At 43.7% G+C, this 25,345-nt stretch overlaps 2 protein-coding genes across 9 annotated transcripts; both read right to left on the bottom strand.

Annotated features, from left to right (window-relative positions):
* Positions 1 to 200: 200 nt before the first annotated feature.
* On the bottom strand, positions 201 to 11,449 carry si:ch1073-416j23.1 (rac GTPase-activating protein 1). Of its 6 annotated transcripts, XM_055504458.1 has the most exons (18): positions 11,203 to 11,449; positions 11,030 to 11,117; positions 10,430 to 10,532; positions 9,931 to 10,133; positions 4,934 to 5,073; positions 4,716 to 4,788; positions 4,360 to 4,413; positions 4,050 to 4,148; positions 3,745 to 3,892; positions 2,196 to 2,317; positions 1,956 to 2,120; positions 1,783 to 1,878; positions 1,508 to 1,706; positions 1,234 to 1,339; positions 1,037 to 1,169; positions 841 to 955; positions 486 to 588; positions 201 to 379 (listed from the first exon to the last, which is right to left on the bottom strand). In XM_055504458.1, the coding sequence occupies exons 3-18, from the start codon at positions 10,515 to 10,517 to the stop codon at positions 343 to 345; spliced, it is 1,881 nt and encodes a 626-aa protein (XP_055360433.1). In that variant the 5' UTR covers positions 10,518 to 10,532; positions 11,030 to 11,117; positions 11,203 to 11,449; the 3' UTR covers positions 201 to 342. The 6 variants fall into 6 exon arrangements, with proteins under 6 accessions (XP_055360433.1, XP_028991136.1, XP_028991137.1 ...); XM_029135303.3 differs by lacking the exon at positions 11,030 to 11,117 and having other exon boundaries at positions 11,203 to 11,448; XM_029135304.3 differs by lacking the exon at positions 11,203 to 11,449 and having other exon boundaries at positions 11,030 to 11,196.
* A 4,500-nt stretch (positions 11,450 to 15,949) lies between these two features.
* On the bottom strand, positions 15,950 to 24,618 carry dpysl4 (dihydropyrimidinase like 4). 3 transcript variants are annotated; one of them, XM_029134764.3, is made up of 15 exons: positions 22,137 to 24,618; positions 20,599 to 20,687; positions 20,331 to 20,515; positions 20,085 to 20,249; positions 19,822 to 19,883; positions 19,659 to 19,739; positions 19,465 to 19,533; positions 19,254 to 19,374; positions 18,763 to 18,919; positions 18,536 to 18,677; positions 18,364 to 18,448; positions 18,177 to 18,262; positions 17,926 to 18,105; positions 17,682 to 17,847; positions 15,950 to 17,613 (listed from the first exon to the last, which is right to left on the bottom strand). In XM_029134764.3, exons 1-15 carry the CDS (start codon positions 22,395 to 22,397, stop codon positions 17,522 to 17,524), a joined length of 1,941 nt encoding a protein of 646 aa, XP_028990597.1. In that variant the 5' UTR covers positions 22,398 to 24,618; the 3' UTR covers positions 15,950 to 17,521. The 3 variants fall into 3 exon arrangements, with proteins under 3 accessions (XP_028990597.1, XP_028990599.1, XP_028990598.1); XM_029134766.3 differs by having other exon boundaries at positions 22,298 to 24,618; XM_029134765.3 differs by lacking the exon at positions 22,137 to 24,618 and adding an exon at positions 21,617 to 21,773.
* Between the last annotated feature and the right edge of the window lie 727 nt (positions 24,619 to 25,345).

Genomic DNA, 25,345 nt, shown 5'->3' with positions numbered 1-25,345 from the left:
TGATAATAGAGAAAACACACACACACACACACACACACACACACACACACACACACACACACACACACACACACACACACACACACACACACACACACACACACACACACACACACACACACACACACACACACACACACACACACACACACACACACGAACTGTGTCAAATACAGGACAAATAACAACCGTCACGCATCTTCATTATTTTTACTTTATTGCTTTGGGTGCTAAAACCACCATCCCTTAACAGTAACCAATCAGAGTTGCTTCACCCACAGTTTAATGTATATGACACAAAGTGATCACCGTGCAGATGCAGGCTGGGAAGCAACAAGCAGATCAGCTGGGTGATGTGAAGAACTTTTTCCCTGGTTCACTGACGAGACAACAGAGAAATCACAATCACCTGAGTCCAAAACATTTTATTCAATCCTCTGTGGTAGAATAAAATTAAGAACATGAAGATGAACCTCTGTCCTTACATGTTGAGTACAGTGTTGATCCTTCCTGTCCCAGGTCGTCTGCAGGTTTTTATGTAAGGGCTCAGCTCTGGAGATGTCAAAGGCTGAAACAAGCACGCTGGAACTGGAAAATAGAAGGTTTCTTTAGAAACGGTGAGCTCAGAAACTGCATAGGGAACCTGAAAATTTCCAGAACCCACAACTGAAGGTTTAACATTTAACTAATACTGTTTAATTAACTTGAATTACTACTATATCACTACAAAAAAACATTAGGAAACCATAAAGATTTTCCTTGCAGATACTGGACCTCTGTAGGTTTTTGGTTGCAGACTACTGGCTACCACTACCGACAGAATAATGTCTGCAGACCCACCGCGTCCGCCGTCCAGGTTGGTGGTTTTACAGGTGGAAGGTGACGTATGGTCTGTGGTAACCGTGAGGACGCGTCTCCATGAGTCTTCAGGGAGGGACAGAAGATGGCACATCACCTGAGAGCAGAGCAGGATGTGTAAAGAAGCACCTCAGGTGAAGCTGTTGGCCACAAGTCCATGGCCCACGGGGGAGCTGACCTTGAGCTGAACGTTGGTGTCTCGGAGGATAGTGGTTGGAGTCGGCTCAGACATCCCATAGCCCACAATAGTTGGAGCAAAGACACGGGCCAAATTACTCCGGTCCATTTGACAATGGGGGCTCCTCATCACCCTCAACGATGAAGACACATATTCATTTGGTTATTTGTTCCATATAAACGCTAGTCGTTCCTCACCTGTAGAAGTGCAGCATGAGGAAAGCCAGAGTATCTTTGTTGGCCTTGGGCAGCTCAGCTATGGCCTGATACATCTTGGCAGAGCGGTTATCATCATCATTCAGTTCTGAATCAGATGGGGAAAATGAGGACAGAACTGACACAACCGTGTTCATTTCAGTTTTAAGCCCTAAACTTTGAATTATACCCAAAGGATCAAAACACTGACATTGGTGCTGGTTTGAGATTTTCACATGGTGTTAACACTCAGAGCGCCATGTTTCAGGGTTCAAACCTGCAGCCTCCATAAACGTCTTGTGCAGTCGGAAAGGGATGATGGGCTCTTTTAGTTTCCTTAGGAAGTCTTTGAGACAGCCACACACCACATGGACGTCCTGCACGTTGCTGAGCAGGACAGGGTTTTTCCCCTGAATAAACTGATCTCTCAGCTCCTTCACCAGACGCTCCCCTCCAGGAATTCTATAGAGTCCTTTCTGCCAGGTCCAAACACAGTCATAAGTGCTTTATGATAACGACAACCAAGCCTTGAACGCATGAGGTCCAACTCACCTCTTGTAGCCCCCGCCTCTCAATCTCAGTAACACACTGCCGCACCAGAGCAGGAACACTGGGATGGGTGACAGGAGCAAGAGCCTCCAGTGAATCCTGCAGAGAATCAGCTTTTTTGAAAATCACGTGTGGACACGTTGCAGTGCAAGGGGCTCAGTCTGATGGATTCACACCTGAGGTGCTGTCACATGGCTGCTTTTCTCCATGGGCCAGCAGCTCTCGCTTAGTTTCTGCTGGCACTCTGGATGAGCTACAACGCGACAGTCCCTGCACTTGACCACTATCTTTCCAAAGCGAACTCTCTTCTTGCAGAGCAGGCACGTCTCTGGCATGATGACCTGGGGAGACACGGCCTCAGCGTCAGAGCTGTTGCTCAGCTCAGTCTGGGACCATCATCTTGAAACAATTGCTACCGTTTTAGAAACAAAGACATGTTTGCGGGACTCTGCTCTGCTGGGAGCAGGGACTGCAGCGAAGTCCTCCACCTTCACTTCCATCACGGAATCGTCACAGTGAGACCACACCGAGGTTTCATCTGCAGAACAGTAACAGGGTTGAAAGAAACTTTTAGCCAGAAATTTTATTTCAATCACTCAATTCACTCCTCCTTGAACCGACGCCTTATCGCCTAGGCGACCAAATCCCTGGATAACCAATCTGGCTATTGGGACATGGAATGTCACGTCACTGGGGGGAAAGGAGCCTGAGCTTGTGCAGGAGGTCGATCGGTACCGGCTAGAAATAGTGGGGTCACCTCCACACACAGCCTGGGCTCTGGAACCTAACTCCTTGAGAGGGGCTGGACCCTCTTCTACTCTAGAGTTGCCTGCGGCGAGAGGCGACGGGCTGGTGTGGGCTTGCTCATAGCTCCCCAGCTTAGTCGCCATGTGTTGGAGTTTTCCCCGGTGGACGAGAGGGTCGCTTCCCTGCGCCTTCAGGTGGGGGATAGGTCACTCACTGTCATTTGTGCTTACAGGCCAAATGATAGTGTGGAGTACCCAGCCTTCTTGGGGTCTCTGGAGGGAGTGTTGGAAAGCGCTCCAACTGTGGACCCCATCATTCTTCTGGGGAATTTCAATGCCCACGTGGGTAACGACAGTGATACCTGGAGAGACGTGATTGGCAGGAACGGCCTCCCTGATCTGAACCCGAATGGTGTTATGTTATTGGCCTTCTGTGCTAGGCACAGTTTGTCCATAACAAACACCATGTTCTAACATAAGGGTGTCCATCAGTGCACATGGCACCAGGACACCCTAGGCCGGAGGTCGATGATAGACTTTGTAGTCATTTCACCTGACCTTCGGCCATATGTTTTGGACACTCGGGTGAAGAGAGGGGCTGAGCTGTCAAATGATCACCATCTAGTGGTGAGTAGGATCCGCTGGCATGGAAGGAGGCTGGAACGACTTGGCAGGCCCAAACGTATTGTGAGGGACTGTTGGGAACGCCTGGCTGAACCCTCTGTCAGACAAACCTTCAACTCACACCTCCGGGAGAGCTTCGACCAGATTCCGAGGGAGGTTGGAGACATAGAGTCTGAGTGGACCATGTTCTCCGTCTCCATCGTCAACGCGTTCGGAGCTGTGGACGCAGGGTCTCCGGTGCCTGTCGTGTTGGTACGCCCCGAACCCGGTGGTGTACGCCGGAGGTAGGGGACGCCATCAAGCTGAAGAAGGAGTCCTACCTCAGCAAACTGTTCGGCGCCTCAGGTGGGGGGGAGCAGTTATTTACCACTACTCTGTTTTCAGTGAAGGTGGGGAGCTGTTGACCTCAACTGGGGATGTTATTGGACGGGGAAGGAGTACTTTGAGGATCTCCTCAACCCCTATTTCATTTCTATTAAACTAGTGAAGCGATCACTAACCATGTGTGTAACGAGGAGAGTGAAGGTAATATATTCTGATTTGACCCTAACAACAGAGGCGGGTTTATTTCACATGGAAACAGGGATGAACTCACTCGTGTGCTCTTGCATCAGTGAGACCTCACGCTCCTGGGGAGCCTTGTGGACTGGAGGACCACTCTCATGCAGGATTCCGACCACCATGTGGATCTGCCTGCCGCTTTCTGGTGTCACCACTGACGCTTTCACAATAGTCTCCGGCTCCTGAGTAAATAAGCCACAGCATCAGACTTATGAACCTGGACTAGCCACAAACCTGTCAGAAATCAGTTTGATTAAATCTCCAAAGGATTCTAGTAGTCACAGCTGAGAGAATTAAGTGGCTTCAGATGAGACACCACCATCATATCTAGATGCTCACCTTGTTTACAGGCTTTTTGTCCAGCACTTCTGCATAGACATTGCTGCCTCGCCTCCTCCTCCGAACCAGTGCTCCCACAGCCGGGCCCATGGAGGAGCGCTGCACATAAACAACCTGTGTTCACTAATAAAGCCAGATCACATAGTTTACCACAAAAGGCATCATGGTCCATATATGTACGCACATCTGAGGTGGTACTGGGTCTGGTTGTAATTAGGATCTACATAAACAAACTGGTCTACTGCTACCGAGGAAAGAGGACGTTAAAAGGTGCTGACACACAGCTGAGCAGCAGATGTTCTGGTCTCACCCGTCTCTCTCTGGCTCTGGATCGCAGAGGCTTTAAAACAGTTGTGTCGAAATCCTGAAACCAAATGAAATCCACAGTCATAGTCTTAATGTAGAAACAACAGCCAAAATTATTTTAATTTGAAGGAGCTTTGATCAACAAATGAAATTAAAGATAAACAAAGTTTTATTGAAAGTCTTTCCTGAAATGTAAAAGTCTACAAAAACACATTTTCTGCTTCTGCAGCAACAGGTTAAGTAATGAAATAAAACAAAGAAGGTAAAAAAAAAACATAATCAAGAAGATGGTTAGGGTCAATTTAGAAGCTGCAGAACTTGTTACACTTGAATGAATCGATTTAGATTAAATGATCGTACCACATCATCGTCTGTTCGATCGTAGCTGATGTCAGAATGGGACAGAAAAGACGACTCATCGATCACTGACAACCTGAAAGAACAAAAAGAAATAAAAATAAAACCTTGATTCGCCTCAACTCATCTACTGAAACCCGTCACCTCCCAATGCAATCACATTAACAAGAAGTGGTGGTCAAGGGTCCACAGGTGCTTCCTGCAGGAATAGACTGTCTCACCGTCTGCTGCTCTTGTGAAGGGTCGCATTTGCTCCTTTGTGATCAAAAGCAGCTAGAAGAGTCTTTTGCTCGTCGTTCAAACACGAGCTGGATTTACTGTCGTGGATTAGGATGTCACACATTAGCTGCATCTGCCGCTCCTGGAAGCATCAGACAAAAAAAAAAAAAAAAAAGTTACACATTTTTGTCACAGGCCCTGAGCATCGAGCTAGAACGTGTGTGTTCTCAGCAATATCATAGCCTGAACCACCTGCAGACACAGCTCCACATGAGTCCATAGGATCTAGCACGGAGCTGAAATGATGCCCATCACACCAGACAAGTGCTGCTGCAGTTCCTTAGATATTAATGTATCAACATATTTACATTACGTAAAATCACATTATGTCATATTACAGTTGAGGACAGCCAGCTGTACTAAATGCCTTTAGTGTTCTTTCTGATGCTACGTTTACCTAACCTTGTCTCTTTCTATCCAGTAGTTGTGCTTTTCCCCCGCTCGGTCTCTCCCCCCCCCTCTGTCCTCACCTACAGGTATCATCAGACTCAGAGCTATGTGTCTGTGATGGGCAGCTGCAGATCTAGCCATCCTGCCTGTGTCCAGTCTCTGGTCCAACTATCCTGCCTGTGTCCAGTCCAGTCTCTGGTCCAACCATCCTGCCTGTGTCCAGTCTCTGGTCTGTGATGGGAAAAAAATGTTTCTTCCTTATTCTATGCAGTTATTATATGATTTATGACTTATGTATTACACTGAATGCCATATTGTGATGGACAGCTTTGCTTTAACATATATATATATATACACACATAATATATATACACACATAATATATATATATATATATATATATACACACATAATATATATATATATATATATATATATATATATATATATATATATATATATACACTCTTCCTGATTTAGGGTTTATTTAATGGTTTATTTAGCTAATCCAAAATGTGTGTGATGTTGCTGTGTTGGTGGACAGGTTAGGTTTCGGCTTTACGGTGTGTATGTGGGAGGGTGTGTGTGTGGGGGGGTGGGGGGGTGGGGGGGTAAGGGCTGCAACCAGCTGCTGAAACCAAGCAAATCTGTTAAGTAAACAATCGGAGGAAAAAAAAAAAAAAAAAAAAGAAGCAGGGATATACCTTAGGCTAACACATTTATATCTAAACAACCGTTGTACTGTGGTTTACCTTGGAGATTAATACTAATACCAATAATAGTGCTAAGGTATGTGCACATACTCATACAAACATATACATATAATATACATACATATGTGCATTATTTTACATATTCCATACTACTTAATAAAAGTCATGACATACAACACCACAAATTCCATATTCATACATTATTGATATTGGTAGTGATACAGATGGAGCGGCAAATTTTCGTTGCCTCGTTGCTGCAGGATTTCACACTGATCTTGTCATGACATTAGCATGACTTAGGTACCATTCCACCAAGCCCCCCTACACCAGTCATGACCCCCCACTGTGATGTACTTAATGCGTGGCTGCCTTGTTAACGCCCCCTAAACCTTTTTTAAGAAATGACCTGCAATTGCACATCCATGCACCAGGTGGAGCAGTGATGTGTAATCCAGGCCCACAGGCAGATTAGAAGTGAACAGAAATGAGCGTCTTAAATGTAAAGTAGTTTATAACTGAACTTAAAGTTATTTATGTCTAAGCAAGTAGAAAATTACAGCTGTTATGAATACAATGCCCTTTAGTCAAACATTCAGTCAACATCCACATGGATATTTTATTTGTTTTAATTATACTGTATTGTATGTATTACTGTATTGTAATGTTTAGCTCTAAATTTACTGGCATTTTTTGACAACTGACAAAGACTAAAAGCTTCCTCAGTCTGAGGGAAGTTCCATATCATCCTCCAGTTTGGCTTCACTTCACACTTGCAAAGAACTGGCTCGTTACGTGAACAAAAGACACAAAAGTGAGTAGGTGTGACGAACCCTCCCCCAAGAAGGACACCAGACTGAAAGAGTTGACATGACTCAACTTCCACACAACTTTACCTAAGCCATGAAAACCAGATATATTTGTAAAGGTTAAAGGTTCCACTCAAATCAAGGCTCTGTTAACATAATGCTGTATGGAGGAATTTAGTTACATTTAGTTAGTTAGTCCATACATTAGGTCTCCCTCAGAGGATCAACAGCCTAGTGGTTAAGGCACAGAAGCTCCCAGCTAGAGACTCCTGGTGTAAACTTGCCTCTGGTGTCTTTTGTTTACTACACAAATTCAAGTGACGCAAAATACAGAGATCTGCATACATATGTGTTATGAGTTATGCCAGCTGATATTCTTTCAGTTCATTTTAGTCACCTTTTACTGCCAAATGTCACCGCAATCGGCTGATTGTGACTGCTCAATAATTTTCAAGTTAACTTACAGACTTTTCTTCAAGCACTTTTTTCTTAAAACATTACCAAAAGTGCAGGAACCTTCAGTCTGAGTAAAGGCACTATCCTCTATTTACAATAGGCTTCACTTCACACCTGTAAAGAACTGGCTCATCAGTTGAACAAAGGACTGTGAGAAGGTGTGAAGACCATGTCCCCCATGAAGAACATATAATGTAAAAGCTCCTTGAGAAACATTTCTGCTCTAAAATAATGTAGTGACCCAACTTTCAGACAACTTGGTTTAGGAAATGGTCAAATGAACTGGACGTTTATAAAATCTGTAAATAAAACTTGTTAAAAAGAAAGTGTTAAGTCTATGGCTTTAGGATATAAAAGTTTCCCTTTTTTAAACCACCAACTAACAAAAACAGTTTAGTTAAAAACTGTGGGTGAGAAGTTGTGTGCTTTAACCACTAGGCTCTTATAAGTGATGGATGGATGAAGTAGTTCACAAATGTATCTGGTTACATCAGGTAACAGCACTGCAGGACTCTGGTGCTTTGGGGAGAAGGGGGTGGTGTGAAACCAGTCTAACTGGTGGTGTGGATTGGTCGTTCTGTCAGAAAAGAGGCTCTATTGTTATGTTCATCTAAGCTTGATTAGAACATTGAAATGTTCTTTTTTTAATTTAAAACAGCTCCTGAAGCAGGCAGACTGACACACACTCCATTCAAGAGAATATGAATAATATATAGAATGAGAATTTAATAATTTCATTTGTGCAACTCAACCTAATACAGCCAGTAACTGATAAACCTCCAGAAGGTAGTTTGGCAGCTGTGGCAGCGTGAGCTGCCGATGCTTATCTATAATTAAAAAAAAGTTAGTACAACATTCAATTCTGAAATGAAGTCAACTTTTCAAGTTTTCTCAACTTTTTAGTTGACTGTTTAGACAGACTATTGTCTGCCTGTCTGTTTGTCTGTATGCCCTAGCAAACAGTGTAGAACTGACATTATCCGATCCATGTCCTGTTCTCAGAACTGTGCCTATACTTGCTGTTTGACCCTAACTCTATGGGTCAGATACTAAAGCTCCACCTTTTGGTTTTACCCTGGAATTGCGTCTTTGGTGCTAAAATGGGGGTGGCCTCATTAACATTTTTAACGCCTTCCCCAGACAGACCAAGGAGGGGGGCTGCTGACAGTCGGCTGATGAGGGTGTGATAAGTGTGTGATGAGCGTCAGAAAGGTGACTGACAGTCGACTGAAATCAGCGAAAATGAACCGCTCCATCTGTAAGTATCAATAATACTTACAGTTGGATTTGGAAAATGTCCTACTACAAGGTTAGTAAGGCTGTAGCTTAACATTATTCACCCAAAGGGTGAGGCAGACGTTGGTGCATGAACAATGCCACTTGTGGAAGCCAGGGTGATGTGAGGGGCTCGGCCGCTACGCCCATCCAGCAAGCAGAGGAAGGAATCCCAGCAGCCAGGGAGCCCACAGACCTTCAGTTCCAGGAGGGCAGGTGTGCGACCCAAGCCGCCCACACAGAGCCCCCCACAGAGCTGCAGCAGCCACAGAGACAGCACCCGAGGCCAGAGTGGGCCACCGGGGGTCAACGCTGTCCGCCCCATGAGAACCAGGGGCAAACACTCCCCCCGGCGGGAGGGTCGGCCTGAAAGAGTAGAGCCCGAGGACCCACGGTCCGTAGGGAGCCCGCCAGAAGATGCCCCCGCGCCCAGAGTGGGGCCCACCCCCAGTCCACCACCCCCACACGAGCGGAGCGGGGCCGACCCCATTGGCCCGACCTCATCCCCCGGCGCCACCGCGGCCTGCAGCACAAGGCCAGCAATTGGTGGGGGTCAGCAGAAAAGAGACCACCCAGGCAGACGATCATCGTACCCCGGGCGGAAAACCGGACCCCCCACACTTCAACCGCACCACACTCCTTCGTCTCTGATAGTCAGATGCCAGTGATGCCGGTGTGAGAATGTAAACATCTCCACACACACGGCGACAGGGATGAGATGGGGCATGCAGTCTGATTGGGCCACACAAACATTCCATCGTAGTCGGACAGAGGGGTTAAAAGGCAGAAGGAACTTGAGGATCGTGGGCTCTTTGCATCACACCTTCGTGGTGTGTGCACTGATCTCCCCAGCTGGTTTTTGGTTTGTTGATGTGCACGATCAACATCCATGTTTTTGATTTGCTTTCCCCATTATTTTTATTTTTATAATAAATCTCACAAAAGACAACTCTCTCATCTACCTCTTTATGGGAAATTTCCACCCCAGGTCCAACCACCCTGCCTGTGCTCTGTTGTTGCTTGTTGTTGTTGCTGTGCTTTTCTCCCTTTCCCCTCACACCAACTGGTCAAGGCAGATGGCCGCCCACATCCAGCCTGGTTCTGCTGGAGGTTTCTTCCTCAAAAGAGAAAGAGTTTTTCCTCTCCACTATTGCTGTCAAATTAAAGGCTTGCTGTATGTGGGATTTGTTGGGTTTAGTTGTGTAAGGTCTTAAACCTTACTTTGTAAAGTGCCTTGAGATAACCTTGTGATTTGGCGCCATATAAATAAAACTAAATTGAATTGAATGCAGGACTTACCAAGTAATGATAATCTGCTTCCATCTTGTAACGTTTTCTCATTTCCACATCCAGCTGGTTCCGAGCATGTTTCAGTTTCACCTCCAAAGCGGCTTTGGCCACGTCCGACTTCACCAGAAGCTCTTTGTATTTCTTCAGCTCCAGCTCTGAATTCAGCCACTTCTTCCGGACCACCTCAAAGTTCCTCACCACTTCAATTAGCTCTGAAAGATAAAACTCAGTGAGAGAAGAAATAAACCTCTGGTCCTCACCTCTGGACAGACAGAAGACAGAAGTCAGACGCAACTCATTTGTTCTATCTGCAGCCTGCTTAGAAACCTACTTATGTTCTTTATTTCTAACTAGTCTTCAGTAACCAGCAAAATGTGATTCAAGGTCTTCAACTCCCTCAAACTGCAGAAACACCTATAAGGGTCAAAGGTTACATGTATAGTAACAATAATAAATTAATATGATGTGGTGTAATGTCTGACTAAACATGGAGGACGTGTTTACTCACTGTGTTCACTGTCCAGCATGTCTTCCTCCATGTTGAGCCTCTGAAGACAAAGCACCAGCGCTTCATCTACAAAGTGCCGCGTCTCCATCAGTCAGAAGTGGACCTGTGAAGAACACACAAGTCTTCAGCTTTTAAATGTGCCACAGACATTATAGGTTCCTTGTGTAAACTGAGCTTTCTTACTGCCTGAACTGGTACCGACCCTGGTCCAGCCAGCAGCTCATTAAATCCTGCTTTATCCCAGACATACAGTTGATGCAGGCTTGACCCAAATTTACATCAGCAACTGTTTAGGTCAAAAAACAGTATGAACCATCGGTTGCTCTGAATCGGCCTGAAGCAGATTGTGTATCCACTCATTGATTTTTACTCCTAAGCATCAGCTTTACTGGATGTTTGACTTTGAGATCTGCTTTCAAATTACTGGACCGTGGAGTTGGTACAGTTTTTGTTTGTTCTCTTTTACCATCGGACCCGGCACATTGTTTTCTGTAGTTTAAATAATTACAGCACCTGTGCAAACCACTGACATCTGAAAGCTTGTCGATTTTAATAAACAATAAAAGCAAATGTTTGCTGGTCTGCATTTTGTTGGAGCACCTGGTTCAGCTAAATTCACTTAGTGAACAACACCGAGCAAACACCAGGCCAGGGTTGATTGGTCGGTTCGGTACCAGTGCTGACCGCTCTGTGGTTCGAAGTCGGTTCATCAGTTGAAAAAAAGAGCCAGAAACAGAAGGGATATCAACTCCCGGTGAAAAAGATTAACTCACGTCATGAAGCTCCGTTTATCGCAGTTAACGCCTGTGCCGTTCTTATTGAGAATGACGTAATTTGCTCAGGTGTTTGGAGGTTTTAATGAGTAAAGCTGCAGCGAAACAGCTGAGTTAATGAGAGCGCTAGTCAACACAAAAATATATGAACACTGAGGTAATAACCGGTTTAATTAGTAAAGAAAACCGGCAGTTAATCAGCTGTTAGTTAAACAGAACCGCGAGCAGCTGCTGAGACTATTCTCGTTAGTCCAGGATCGCTGTCAAATGAGCCGCTGTTTGCTTTTCCGTGGTCAAGTGAGCAGTCGCTATATTTCAGGTGCACGATTCGTGCGATGGTTACGGTAACAGTGTTGCGATCACTGAGAAGGGCGTAGAGACTCGCTCTAGTGAGCAATGGAGACGATATTAGGATTAGGAAATTATGGAATTTACAGTCTATGTTTGATAATATCACTGACGTAAAATATCAAGAGGATATAAAGAGGCAACTGGCCTCTATTCTAAAACTTGGATTTGAATAAAAGATCTTCTTCAAATTAGTACATCACCATTAATTCACAGTTCTACTTAATATTTCATGGACTACTACCACAGAAAATATCCATTTTACTGTATAGTTTTGGAGTAATCCATATAAAATAAAATAATAATAAAAATCAATAAAATATTGTATTGTACGTTGAATTGACATCAATGGCTGAACTTTTGACAGTGGTACTTTGCTAAAAGTATACAGTAAAATGAATAGATACTGTTTTGGGATACAGTAGTAGACTATGAAGTACTAAATAGGGAATGATAATCTACTAATTTAAATGTCCATATTGAAATTATATATCCATTAGTAAACTATCATACAGTAATCAGCCTTTAACTACTTTTCTTCAACTACTTCAGTATCAACTCAACAATATCAAGTATCATACAATACATTAAATTAACAATGGCTGAACTTTGACATTCAATAAAACAAGTCCCTCAAATTTCCAAAACTATATACTAAAATTAGTTGATATTTACTTTGGTAGTAGTCGAGAAGTACTAAGTAGAACTGTAAAGAAATCGTGATATACCAATTTGGTTAAAGTTAAGCTGTCCAATCCCAGCAACCCCTGCACTTTAGGAGATCTAAGTGGGCTTGACCTAGAGACAAACTCATCACACACACTTCTTTCTGCCTTCTGTGTTGCAAAGATGAACTGGAAAACTAAAGGAATTAAGCATTACTCAATACTTGTTAGATTACAACACCTTTAACACATTGTCTTGTTCAAATCAATAACCAAAACTATACTCTGATTGATTCCATTTACAGGTAGGATGTGTGGAGCTCAGGTGCTGCACCATGTCTGGCGCGGTGGTGGGGGTGTCTGGTGGTTGGGAGTGTCTACCTGCCCAAGGGACGGGGACAGCGAGGCTGGTTGATGTGCCTGCCTGCCCTGTGTCCGGAAGGGCTCCTCTGGGGGTGCCTGCCTTTGTACTGCCCCTGCTCAGGTGGGGCGCTGCCTGCCCTAAGTGCTAATGCCTCTGGTAACTTCTCAGCCTGTTGCATCAGCAAAGGAACGGGAATTGGCTTGGCAAAAAATAACCGACAGAGTAAATGCGTGAGTTCATTTAATTAATAACATAATGTTGCCCTCTCCTCCTTTAATGTAATAGCAAAATAAACATAACTTCCACATCGTTTGGACTATAATTTTCACAAGATTAGAATAATATTGGATAATAATTTTCTTGTTTAATTAAGGTTTAAGTTCTGATCCTTCTGGAGCAAGAAGAATTCTATCCCAAGTCAAAATGAAACACAAAAACATCCTACAAAAAGGTAAGATTTGATTACACATTTACAGAATATATGTATTAAATGTGTTTTAATGTATTCTTTCTGTAATGTAGCCAATAGAAATAAGGCAGAGGCTCGTTGAACAGGTGGGGGGCCACCACCACCTCCCCTCACCCCATCTGAGGAGCTGGCTCTGTCCCTGAATAAAGGGCGACCAGTGGTCGAGGGCATTCCTGGGGGCACTTCATCCCACACCACCTCCCACGACCCAGGTAATTTAGTGAAATGTACGTTTTACCACGGTAGTACTAATTTATGTTTTATTCTGCCTTTAAATCAACTACTATCTCTGTCACTAGGATTTTTTTAATCTGCTTAACAGCAGTATGTAGGCTTGTTTAATTTAACTGCATATGCTGCATAAGCTTCTACAATGTTGTAGTACTCTGACTTTATTTCACATTGATCTTATGGGCTGCATTGTCTTACAGTTACTGACGGACAGATTGTGTTATTGGACCCTCCAGAAAGCACGCAGTTTGTGACAGGTGTAAGTCATTTGTTGCCAGGTACCTTTTTTAGTTATTTGTTTTATCACCAGATAAAGTTTACTTGCATATTTCCACTGTAGGATGAAGATGAAGAGACCACGTCTGCTGTAACAGAAATGGTCAGTGCTCCTAGATCCACAGAGGTCTGATACATACGATAACATAACACATGATCCCTTTTAAAATTAGAGAGTAACAAATTGTCATTTTACAGAACATTCCTGGAGATTTAATCGCAGATGATGGTCCATTTACAGTACCTCCTCAGAAAATCTAAGCAGCGTAAGAATGTGTCTGCAGTTATATTTGCATCGCATAATGTTTAATATGATTTTCTAACCTATATATATTCCCTTTTTAATGCCTTCCTAGTTGCCAGCAAAGGAGCTGTATACAGTAAGGTCCACCTTAGACAATAAATTAAAAGGAATGACTTGGAGATGGACCTTATACAGCTCAAAATAGAGGAGAACAGACTGGTCATTAAAAAGGCTACACTGGAAATTGAAATCCTGGAGCATTGCCTTAAGATTTGGACTTTATCTGAAAATTACTGTTACAATTTGAAGTGTGGGTGCGTGAATCGATGTACATAATGGTCCATTGTCTGTTTCAGGACATGAAGAAATGAAGAGCACTGTTGGTGCAGAAACATTTTAATAAAAATGATTCTGACAAATCATCTGTCTTGAGTCTTCCATCTTTGTGGTGTACTTGGTTAACTGGATCCTCTTGGTCCTCTTCAGCAGGACAAGGAGGGTGGCCCTCTCCTCGTATCGTGGCAATGTTGTGAAGGACAACACACACCACAATAATGTCACATGCCCTCTCTGGACTGACCCTGAGGCCATGCAGACACTGGAACCTCGCCTTCAGGATGCCTGTGGTCATCTCCACCTTGGCTCGTGTTCTGCTGTGGGCCCGGTTGAACTGTGTCTGTGGTTCAGGGTAGGGTGTCATTAAATAGGGCAGACAAGGCTACCCTCTGTCCCCCAGGAAGAAGCTATTGTAGTGTCCTGTAATGATTGAAATGTGTAAAACAATACAGTAAAAACATGAACTTGTGTAAATTACAACATACCTTGTTCAAACGTCTGGCATAGTGATGATTCCCTGAAGATTCTGGAATCATGTACTGACCCTGGCCATTTTGCTTCCACATTTGTGATGAGATGGGTTGCATCACATATTACCTAGTTAGTGGAAACAGTAATGAGTTTAGTGGTATGTTCATCAAAAGATTCTGGACATGAAATCATAGTTACGTACACATTGATACTATGAAATGACTTCCTATTAACATAGTCTCCCTCATTGACTGAAGGAGCTTTAATAGGAATCTGGGTGCCATCAATGCACCCAATCACGTTTGGAAACCCTGAAATGGAAAGCATAAAGTAATACGGAAAGTGTATGTGTGCAGTACGTCCGAGGTGTATGCATTAAAATATGTGTCATAGATTATAATAAAAGGGACAAACCTGCCACTCTGTGGAATCATCTTTAATGACACGCAGAGGTTTGTGGCCAGGGAACTGTACAAATGTGTGCAGGAACCGTTTGAGTGCCAGACACACGGTATGAACGGCTCTACACACCGCTGCCTTTCCCACATGCTCTGCATCGCCCAAATTATATAAAAATGTCCTGATGCAAAAAAACGAAGAGCTACGCACAGAATGCTTTCTGTGGTAAGTGCAGGTAAGTGTTATGCTCGAAATAAAAGGTTTGCAAAGTTTTGTTAAATAAATTATCGATTCTTTAGAGAAACGATAACGCTCCTTCAAATAATCATCAGGATATGACAAAACATCAATATGTGGCTTTATGACCCTCTCACAGTGGAAGAATCCTCGTATAAGCTACGCCTCCACGTCCACAGGCTCGTCGTTAAACGGGCATGTCCTGTTCACTGACCTCCGGAACGAACTTACCCCGAAACATAACCTGCTCCGGAGCAGGTTATGTTCAGAGAGTAAGTTGCTATGGTTACATACATACCCTGAAGGTTACGTCCGTTTTTGGAACCGAAAGCTGAGCTTTATCACTAACTTACCCTCAAACTTACCTGGGTATGTCACATAACCCGCTTTCTGGAACACACCTCAGGTCCAGTTGTTTGCTTTGTGGTCACTAAACCATATACTAACTGCGTTCGTAATGAAGGTTCAGGTTTTAACAACCTGCCTGGTTTCACGCAGTCTCTTAACTCGATGCATGTGAAGAGCAATCATCTGAGTCTGAACCTAACTGGACGTGTCTGCGTTCTGCACTGGATGAACATTCATACACTGATGAGCGTCATTTGCTTCTTCATAGCAGATCTATACAGTACGTCGTACTCAAAGCGAAAGCTGGAGCTGGTTTTCAGCTTCTGTAATTTCAGAAATGAACATAACAGGAAGCAGAGTTAACGTCACGATGAAACACTGCCTTTATTTAAAGCTGTGAATAAAGACAAATGTTGCAACTTGCAGTTTCACTATTTATTCATGCACCTTTATCACTACTGTAAGTATAACATTCACAACACCAGATGTGCTGTTGCCATGGTAACCACACTTGTACACATACAGTATCTTCACTGTGTATGAAGAGTCTACATCAGTTTTAAACACTTCCATGCTACAGAAACTGTTCAGCCTGCAAAGAGCACAGCCAGCATATTAGGCATTGAACCTACTCATAAGAACTCTGTTACCATAGCAGCAACTTCATACAAACATAGCGACTGTGAATGCAGGACAGACAAGATCTAACTAAGATCACAGATGCTAAGCTTAAACTGCAGGATATAAAATTGTAAAAATACAAAACAATCATGTATCAAATTAAGTTTTTTACGAATCAAACACACTATTAAAAATTTGGGGGGTCAGAGGTCATCAGCAGGATCAGCTCATTAATGTGTGGTTCATGACTTGGGCATCACAGGTCATAACCAATGTTATCATCCTTATCCAAGTAGCTTCAGTTGGCTCCTGCCCTAGCTGTCATAGCACTATCACAGCCACTAACTCCTTCCCCTTCCTTTGTCTTTAGTGGCTCCGTTTATTGAGTTCACATTGACTCTAAACTTGCAGCCCACAGTGTTAATGCTTCTTTTTCAGATGTTATAGAGTCACAGGTTGTAGCTGTGACTTGAGCCAATCTCGTTCTTGTCTCAATCTTGTTGATTGAGTTGTCCCAAAAATAAGCTCAACCAACATACTTCTGTTTCCTTTGTGTCAGTTCTGCCAGTCTTTGCCACCATCATCTCAGCTGGGTCACTGGGCTGCTAAAACAGTTGGAACTTCAAACTGAAACCAACAGTAATAGACTTACGTGGATCTGGGACTATTATGCTTTAACTAAAATGGAGGCATGAAAAGAAAATTCCACATCTATACTTAATATACTCTACAGTCTCAACTGGTCGTAGTGCTACATTATATGAATACAATTACAATCAGACAAATCAGTTTAGGAAGAAATGGTGCTAAAATTTTTAACAACCCAAATGGATTTTGGGAGCGTTCGACCACAGCAGGTTTCACCAGTACTGTAATTCCAGTTTAAATGTGTACTGGCTAATGAGAACTCAAACAGTAACTTTTTTCAGGAATCATATGACTTTTAGAGGTGTTAGTAGCTTGGTGTGCTGCTGAGGGGTTGTAACATCAGCGCACAGTGCTTTGGATTAAAATGTATTATAGCTGTAAAATAGTTTTCTAAATAGTTGTTAAGCTGCAGTGTTGATACTTCTGCTCCTACTGCTGCATTCCGCTTGTTGGGATCAGTGTTACCGAAGGCACCACACATATTGAGGTGTAGTGAATCTGCAAGGTTTTAAATGTTTCTTAGACTTTATTAATGGTTCTTTTTAGGGTGCAGTTCCAGGCTGCTCAGTATTAATTGAAGTACAACTATTAGTACTTTTAGTGGTGAGGTTGCATTATTGTTCTGCTGTATTTTGCAGTACTTGCATCCAGCATCCTGTACTTTAGGATAAAGACGTGATGTTGGAGCGACCACCAGGAGGAGCTACGATCCTCTGAGCAGAACGTCGAGGAATGTGGTCATCGATCTGAGCTCCTGCAAGGCAGAGAACATGATCAGTTTTTGATGAGTTCTGCTGACTTGTTTGCAGATGTAAACACTACCTGCGAGCGTAAATCCTGATTGGTGGAGGTTACGGGGGCCAGTCTGGGTTTTAGGACAGGGGGGGCCTCTGCTGGTTGGAGTGGGGGGGACTGATTTATTCATACTGATGACATCATGGACCGGACCGTCATAGCTTCCACGGGGAACACCGCGAGTCTCCGCCATCTAGGGCCAAAGCAAGGACACATCTGGATAAGTCTGTTCAACTGGACTGGTTGGTTTGCTCATCAGTTAGTAGGTTACCTTGCTGCGAGCTCTAATCCTCTTGTACACAGCATCAGGAAATGCCTTTCTTGGGACAAACCTTCCTGAACCTTCAGTAACATTGAGTTTTCCATCCTCCAGAACAACTCGCCCACCACTGATGACCACTGACGCCACGCCTCGAAACTCAAAACCCTCCAGGATGTTCACTTCCACCATCTGCACAAAGTCTAAAGTCAGTAAGTGATGCTCAGTCAGTCTCACGTAGTGACGGATTAGGGCGTCATTACCAGGTTGTGAGTGGTTGCGGAAACAGTTCGGGTGTCCTTTGGGTTCCAGACAACAATATCAGCATCAGACCCAACAGCGATCCGTCCTGATCACAGAATGAACAAAGACACGAGTCTATCGTTTCGGTTTGCATATTAGGCCACAAAGATTTACGTCACAGCTAAAGAAAGTTGACATTTTTTATACCCTTTTTTGGATAAATGTTGAACAGTTTAGCAGCGTTGGTGCTTGTTACTGCAACAAACTCATTCTCATCCATCTTCCCTGTCGCCTGCAGGGAGAAAGGACAAAAAAACGTCGACTGACTGTCTGAAAGGAATCCAGATTATCACATGTGTACCAGACCAAATATTCATACCACTGCTCTGTCCCAAACCACTGACAGCCTCTCCTCAATCCCGTTAGTTCCCTCTGGGATCAAAGTGAAGTCGTCTTTGCCAACAGCTTTCTGAGCTGTGGAGAAGGTGGCGTGAGCACTGGACGTCACCTGCAGATCTCCACTAGAAAAATACACAACAAGCACCTGTCAGCTCAGTGAATGCCTTAACAGTGGAATCAGTTAATGTGAGCTAAAGCAACGCTAACCATGCTAACAGAGAGGTCAGGTACTGTGGGGTTGAAGGATCCGAGTTAAGAGGTGGACTCATGACAAAGGCAGCAGCTGTGGCCCAGTCTTTGGACCAATAGTGAGAACCGTCAGTTGCAAGGCTGACTGTGATTGGTTCCCCATACACAACCATTCCTGAGAACACAAACAGGAAGGTGTTTAATGACAAGGGAGCACAGACCAGTCCGATAGCCAGTACCATGTTGTGTTTCAGTGGTGCTTCTTGAACCCTGGCTTCCGAATGCAAATTGGACCACGTTGATCCTTAACAAATATTTAAAATAAAAGCTAATACCACTGTATCCTGACCCTTCATGCAGTTCTCTACTTTGTTGCTTGTGCTTGATCAACTTAACAGTCACCCCCCACTGTGGCATGTGAATAAATTATATAGTGATATTTAGCGAGGTCCAAAAAAAATCAAATCTAGATTGAACTGGATTAAAGGTGAGCTAGGTGTGGATGTCACCTTTCTTCCTGGCCTTGGCGATGACATCAGCAGCAGATTTACTCATCACTTTAGTAACATACAATGGGCAGTTTGCCTGTTTGGCAATGGTGACAGCCCGGTACACTGCTTCTGTCTCGACCTGCAACACAGCATTAGTTACACATGCATGCTGTCGCCAACGGGACGACTGTTTCTGCAGCTGTGTGTGCTACTTGCAGTGGGTGTATACCTCCTCAGGATGAGACAAAATGTGTCCTTCAGGGCCAGTGATTCCGAGACCAAGAAGCTTCTTTTGTTCCTGAGACACAAACCAGATCAGTCCAGTTAAAACTAACAAAAACAATGCAGACATGAACTTCATGCAAAGATTTTTACATAACAAAGCATGGAGAAAGGTCCCCAACCTTGTTCAGCATATATTACCTCATCAATGATGTCACCGTTCTCAGCATGTACCTGGGCAATGGCTCCAAGGTCTCGGAGGACACAGAAGGCCTCGTAGAGCTGTAACCATGATAACAAGGGACAGCGTCATTCCCGTGACGTGATGCAAGCAACAACAATCACTGATGCCTGTTTTAATTACCTGAGAGTCAGAGCTTTGGTATTTGTCTTTGTAGGCCATGAAGAACAAGAAGGCGTTCACACCTAAAACACAGAAACTAATTAATGGCTGTCAATACTTAGTCTGGGACAGATGAGCTGTTTGTCTGCAGTTTTAGGAGAATCCAAACTCTAAGAACCACTGAGGTCATATGTCTCATTCTGCTTTATTTAAGTGATATCTTGTTAGGTGTGTTCCAGACATCCGGTTCTGTTTTCTACAGGAATCCGTAAACCTGATCTGACCTTTGTCTTTGACTAGGATCTCTAGTTCCTCAAAGAGCCCTTCATGCCAGCGTGTGATGTCCAGATGCAGAGAGAAGTCACAGCAGGCCCTCTGCTCCCCAGCCTCCTTCCACTGTTCAAACACTGACAGTAAACTAGAGCCAGGTTCTACTAGGACATGGTCCACTGTAAGGAAACATTACTACAATTAGACGTCAAGCCAAGAGGATCAGTAATGATTAGGATGAACTACTGATGATAACTGACTGATAGTGGTGGTTCCTCCAGACAGGGCAGCTCTGGTTCCATGGTACAAGTCATCAGCCGGGTTAAGGCCTCTCTGCGGCGAGCGCAGGTTAGTGTTAGCATCAATTCCCCCGGGAATCACCAGCTGACTGTACGCATCCACAATCTTTACCCCGGCTGGGACGATCAGGTTCTCTCCAATTTGTCTGATGGAAAAAAACAGACAGTACCACAGGAAGTACCAGACCCAGATCAGATGAGACATTACATTCACAGGAGAATTTCTTACTTGATGATCCCATCCTCAATGTAGACATCAGCATAAAACGACTGATCATCATTGACGACCTTTCCACCTTTGATGATCAGACGGTCACCCTGGAAATACAGAGAGAGAAGATGCTGCATAAGCTGGGTTCTGCACTCTGCATTAAATCTCCAGTTGCAAACAAACTCTGCTGTTTTTACTTGTATGAGGACTTGTGGTAGTACAGTAAATGCTGAGAAGACGCAGTAGTAAACAACCTACAAAACATTTTTAGGTGAGAATTTACCAGCCAGGAAGGATTAGCAGACTTTTAATTACCACAACTTGTTTAATATTTTATTTATTTTTTAATATATAAATTGAAATGTTTCGACTTTTCCAATATGATGTTTTGCTACAGAGCGTCAAAGTTTAATTTTTACTTATTATCAGTCAATGCAGTCAATGATGTTGTAACCTCAGGTAAGGTACAAATACTATGGCATTATCTGGGATTTCCTCTCTCTCCCCTCTGTACATTTCCAATGGTCGGTTACACCAACAGCTATGTTTCCTTTCTGTGGAGGAACTGGTCAAGGCAGATGGTCGCCCGCCCTGACCCTGGTTCTGAGGTTTCTTCCATTAAGGTTTTTTTTTCTCTCTACTGTCGCCTGCTTCACTGGATTTGACATCTGAATTCACTAAATGTTTCTAAAAGATCTTAAGCCTTTGAGATTTAATGAATTGGGGCAAATGACCAATACATTACTGTGTTGCAATCATCACCAGACCTGTGTAATTGCAAAATTTTCATTGTCATCAGCCAAAATTGAAATGCACCAATGTACTTGAACTCACACGTTATCGCTTAATAAACGGTGCTTTGTCTAACACATGTATATTACAATACAATTAGCTTGAGACCGAGCTTGTCCGCTGTAGACGCAGACCCTGCTCTCCGCCTCGGTCCGATGATTGACAGGCGGAGCCGCAGTGTCCTCGCAAACCACCCGGTATTTCTCTGCGCGAATCGGACCAATTCGGCTTCGGTTGAACCTACCGCGGATCTAGCGCTTGTCTTCTTGTTCTGGAACGACATCCTGATCGATCAGTTGATTGATACACATAAACACACCTACAGCTATTGTTACGGCCGTCAGAGGTGACGTCACGGTACCGACAAACGCAGAGCTTCCGGCGCGGAGTTTCTAAAATAAAGCATTACTTAAGATTATTTTATTAATTGTTGAGGTTTTACACGTATGCGTGCATTTATTTAGAAAAGGGATCCCGGATGCGTTTTAATGATGGATTTCAATTGGCTGTCACAATCAGACAGATGTTGGGGAAGGTTGAAAAATGGAAAATACAGTATAAAGTCATAGCGATCAATATGTTTACGGATGTGTCGTATTTAATTTATTTAGGTATTTTTTGTTACATTGTGCCTCCATTATATATTCATTTATACATGACTGCACTGGTCAGTAAAACACACACACACACACACACACACACATACATTGAATTAGCTATAAACAAAGTCACACATTTTTAAATCATGAATTTTACACTGTTACCTCTCTCCTGCCAAAGTTTTCCTGCCCTGAAAAGAACACCATGGTTTGTCCTGTGGTTGCCAGACATTTGTCCTGATCATTGTTTCTGGGTCGACTGGCTCTGTGTCGTTGCGTTTGAGGACTGAAGGACTCAAAGTTCAAAGTTTTGTTCTCAAAAGCACCTTCAACACTGCAGAACATCCCTCCATACTTCATCCGAGGACGGGGAGAGTCCGAACCCAGCCGAGACAGTAGAGACGAGCAGTCGTCCTCATGAGACATTATAACAAGATCAATGGTCTCCCAGACAGCCAGAAGAGATAGAAAAGAAAGAGAGGAGGAGGGGGAGGAAAAATGAGGTCGTGGAAGCAGGAGGAGCAGCAACTTAAACTGAGCCTGAGATCAAAGAAAAATCAGTCTAAGGAGTCTATTCATTCAGTTTTCTGGATCAGTTCCTGTGACACGATGGACCTGGAGAGTCTTCTGACCATCTCTAACACCCAGAGGTCTGGGTGTTCTGGGTATGAACCATGAAGCTCCATCCTGGTCTTCCTCTCCAGGCATCACTCTGCTCTCTAATTCTGTCAATTCAGTATTTTATATATACAGATTTTATACAGCACCAATTCACAACAAAGAACAAAGGTTGGTCGTTGATCCAGCAACACAGCTATAATCAAAGAAGGGTTCCACAAGCAGGAACTAGACATTGTCTGAAGCTCAAGTCAGCTGAAGTCAGAAGATCATTAGTGACTAGAGGTATTTCAGTGGTATAACAAATATAAACATTCATACAGGTTTTTCACTGATATAAATGTGCTGATTAAAAGTAAACATTATTAAGTAGTTTAGTTGGGTTTGGGTCTGAGACATAAGTAGATGATTTACTTTCTAAGGAAGACTCCTTAGAAGGTAAATCATCTACTTGCGTCTTAGACATACAACTAGAAAATCAAAAAGTCTAAAGCTAAAGCTGAGTAAGCACGTTTATTTATTATCCATTTGTAGACAGAGTGTATTTGAAAGAAATTCATAAACTCATAACACCACAATTATGACTCTAGAATAGTGCTGTTTTCTTGAGATATTTACAGAAACTGTTTTCCTCAAAGGAAGAACAAAGGTTTTAGGGTTTTGAGATAAATTTCTTCAGCTGATATATTGTTTTTCCTGAGGTTCAGACTGAAGTTAAAAACATTAGGCAGAACGAGAGCAACTGTTTCAGCTTCACTGATTCCGATTCCTGTTGGCTCTTTAACACAGTAACAAACTCACACAGGTCAGTGCTCGTTACTGCTGATGTTCTGAAGCTTTGAACTGGCTGCGATCTGAACTGGGCTGCACTGCCTGTCACATTTCATTACTGTCTCTCACACATGACATGCTCATGTTTTAGACTAAATAGTCACTTCCTGTGTCACAGAATCTCACATGCACACACTGTACAGTACTGTATACCTAAATACTACAGAATCATGTCCTGTAACACAACAAGTCAAAAGGAAACTGCAGGACTTATGAAACATTAGATTTTATTATTACAAATTCACAGAACGATGAAACTCAATACCAGAAGGATGGTATTGAGTTTTAAGTCACCTCCTCTACATGGATGACATCAAGCTGTACGCCAAGAGTGAGCGAGACATCGACTCGCTGATCCACACCACCAGGATCTACAGCTCGGACATTGGGATGCCATTCTGGCTCGAGAAATTTGGGAGGATGGTGACAAAGAGAGTCAAGGTAATCCACACAGAAGGGGTCTCACTCCCAGAAGTAACAATAGCAGATATTGAGGACAATTACAAGTACCTTGGAATACCACAGGCGATTGGCAACCTTGAACAGGCAACAAGGAAAGCAGCAACAGCCAAATACCTCCAATGAGTAAGGCAAGTCCTAAGAAGCCAGCTCAATGGCAAGAACAAATCCCAGGCAATAAACAGCCACGCCCTGCCAGTGATCAGATACCCTGCGGGAATAATAAGGTGGCCAAAGGAAGAGATACAGACCACAGATGTTAAGACACGAAAGCTCCTCACCATGCATGGAGGGTTCCACCCCAAATCCAGCACCCTGAGACTGTACGCTAGCCGCAAAGAAGGAGGCCGAGGACTAGTGAGCGTGAGAGCCACTATCCGGGATGAAACATCCAAGATCCATAAGTACATCAAGGATAAGGCTCTGACAGATGACGTGCTGAGTGAATGTCTCAGGCAGTGGAGAACAGAGGATGAGATGCTGGATGAGGGACCATCATGGGAGGACAAACCCTTGCACGGGATGTACCACCGGAACATAAGTGGGTGATCTCAACAAATCCTACCAATGGCTTGAAAGGGCTGGGCTGAAGGACAGCACAGAGGCACTCATCCTGGCTGCACAGGAGCAGGTCCTGAGCACCAGAGCCATAGAGGCCCAGATCTACCACACCAGACAAGACCCAAGGTGTAGACTGTGAAAAGAGGCCCCTGAAACGGTCCAGCACATAACTGCAGGGTGTAAGATGCTGGCAGGGAAAGCATACATGGAACGCCATAACCAACAGGCTGGCATAGTATACAGGAACATCTGCGCAGAGTATGGACTGGAAACCCCAAGGTCAAAGTGGGAAACACCTCCCAAGGTGGTAGAGATCGAGCGAGCCAAGATCCTGTGGGACTTCCAGATACAGACAGAATGGTAATGGCGAACCAACCAGACATTAAGGTGGTGGACAAAGAGCAGAGGAAAGCCGTAGTGGTGGATGTGGCAATACCAAGCGATGGCAACATCAGGAAAAAGGAACATGAGAAACTAGAGAAATACCAAGGGCTCAGAGAAGAACTGGAGAAGGCTTGGAAGGTGAAGGCCACAGTGGTGCCTGTGGTGATTGGAGCACTGGGGGCAGTGACCCCCAAATTGGAGGAATGGCTACAACAGATCCCTGGAATAACATCCGACATCTCAGTCCAGAAAAGTGCAGTCCTAGGAACAGCAAGGATACTGCGCAGAACCCTCAAGCTTCCTGGCCTCTGGTAGAGGACCCGAGCTTGGAAAGTGGATGAGACCACCCGCGTGTGGTGAGAAGGGAGATTTTTTTTTTTATATATTATAAAAAGTGTGTAATGGTAGACTAAGCTAAAGCATGTTGCAGAACAGCCCATGCCTAAATGTCAAAAACTGCCTTCACTAGGAACCTACAGTTACATTAGACTGTTTGTCCTCTATTTGTGTGACTGTGTCTA

Source organism: Betta splendens, chromosome 19 (genome assembly GCF_900634795.4).
Source record: "Betta splendens chromosome 19, fBetSpl5.4, whole genome shotgun sequence".
Lineage (NCBI taxonomy): Eukaryota > Metazoa > Chordata > Actinopteri > Anabantiformes > Osphronemidae > Betta > Betta splendens.
Note: the sequence above shows the minus strand (reverse complement) of the source record. Positions and strands in the feature narration are given on the sequence as shown.

Excerpts from the sequence above, each read along its gene's own strand:
- si:ch1073-416j23.1 (XM_055504458.1), bottom strand. The coding sequence starts at position 10,517 with ATGGAGACGCGGCACTTTGTAGATGAAGCGCTGGTGCTTTGTCTTCAG. Across the intron at positions 4,149-4,359 it reads CCAGAGCCAGAGAGAGACGG|CGCTCCTCCATGGGCCCGGC; the intron begins GTGAGACCAGAA and ends GTTTATGTGCAG. Across the intron at positions 589-840 it reads CAACCTGGACGGCGGACGCG|TTCCAGCGTGCTTGTTTCAG; the intron begins GTGGGTCTGCAG and ends TCTATTTTCCAG.
- dpysl4 (XM_029134764.3), bottom strand. The coding sequence starts at position 22,397 with ATGTCTCATGAGGACGACTGCTCGTCTCTACTGTCTCGGCTGGGTTCG. Across the intron at positions 20,688-22,136 it reads AAAACTTTGGCAGGAGAGAG|GGTGACCGTCTGATCATCAA; the intron begins GTAACAGTGTAA and ends CTGTATTTCCAG. Across the intron at positions 18,106-18,176 it reads CCGCAACCACTCACAACCTG|ATGGTGGAAGTGAACATCCT; the intron begins GTAATGACGCCC and ends GACTTTGTGCAG.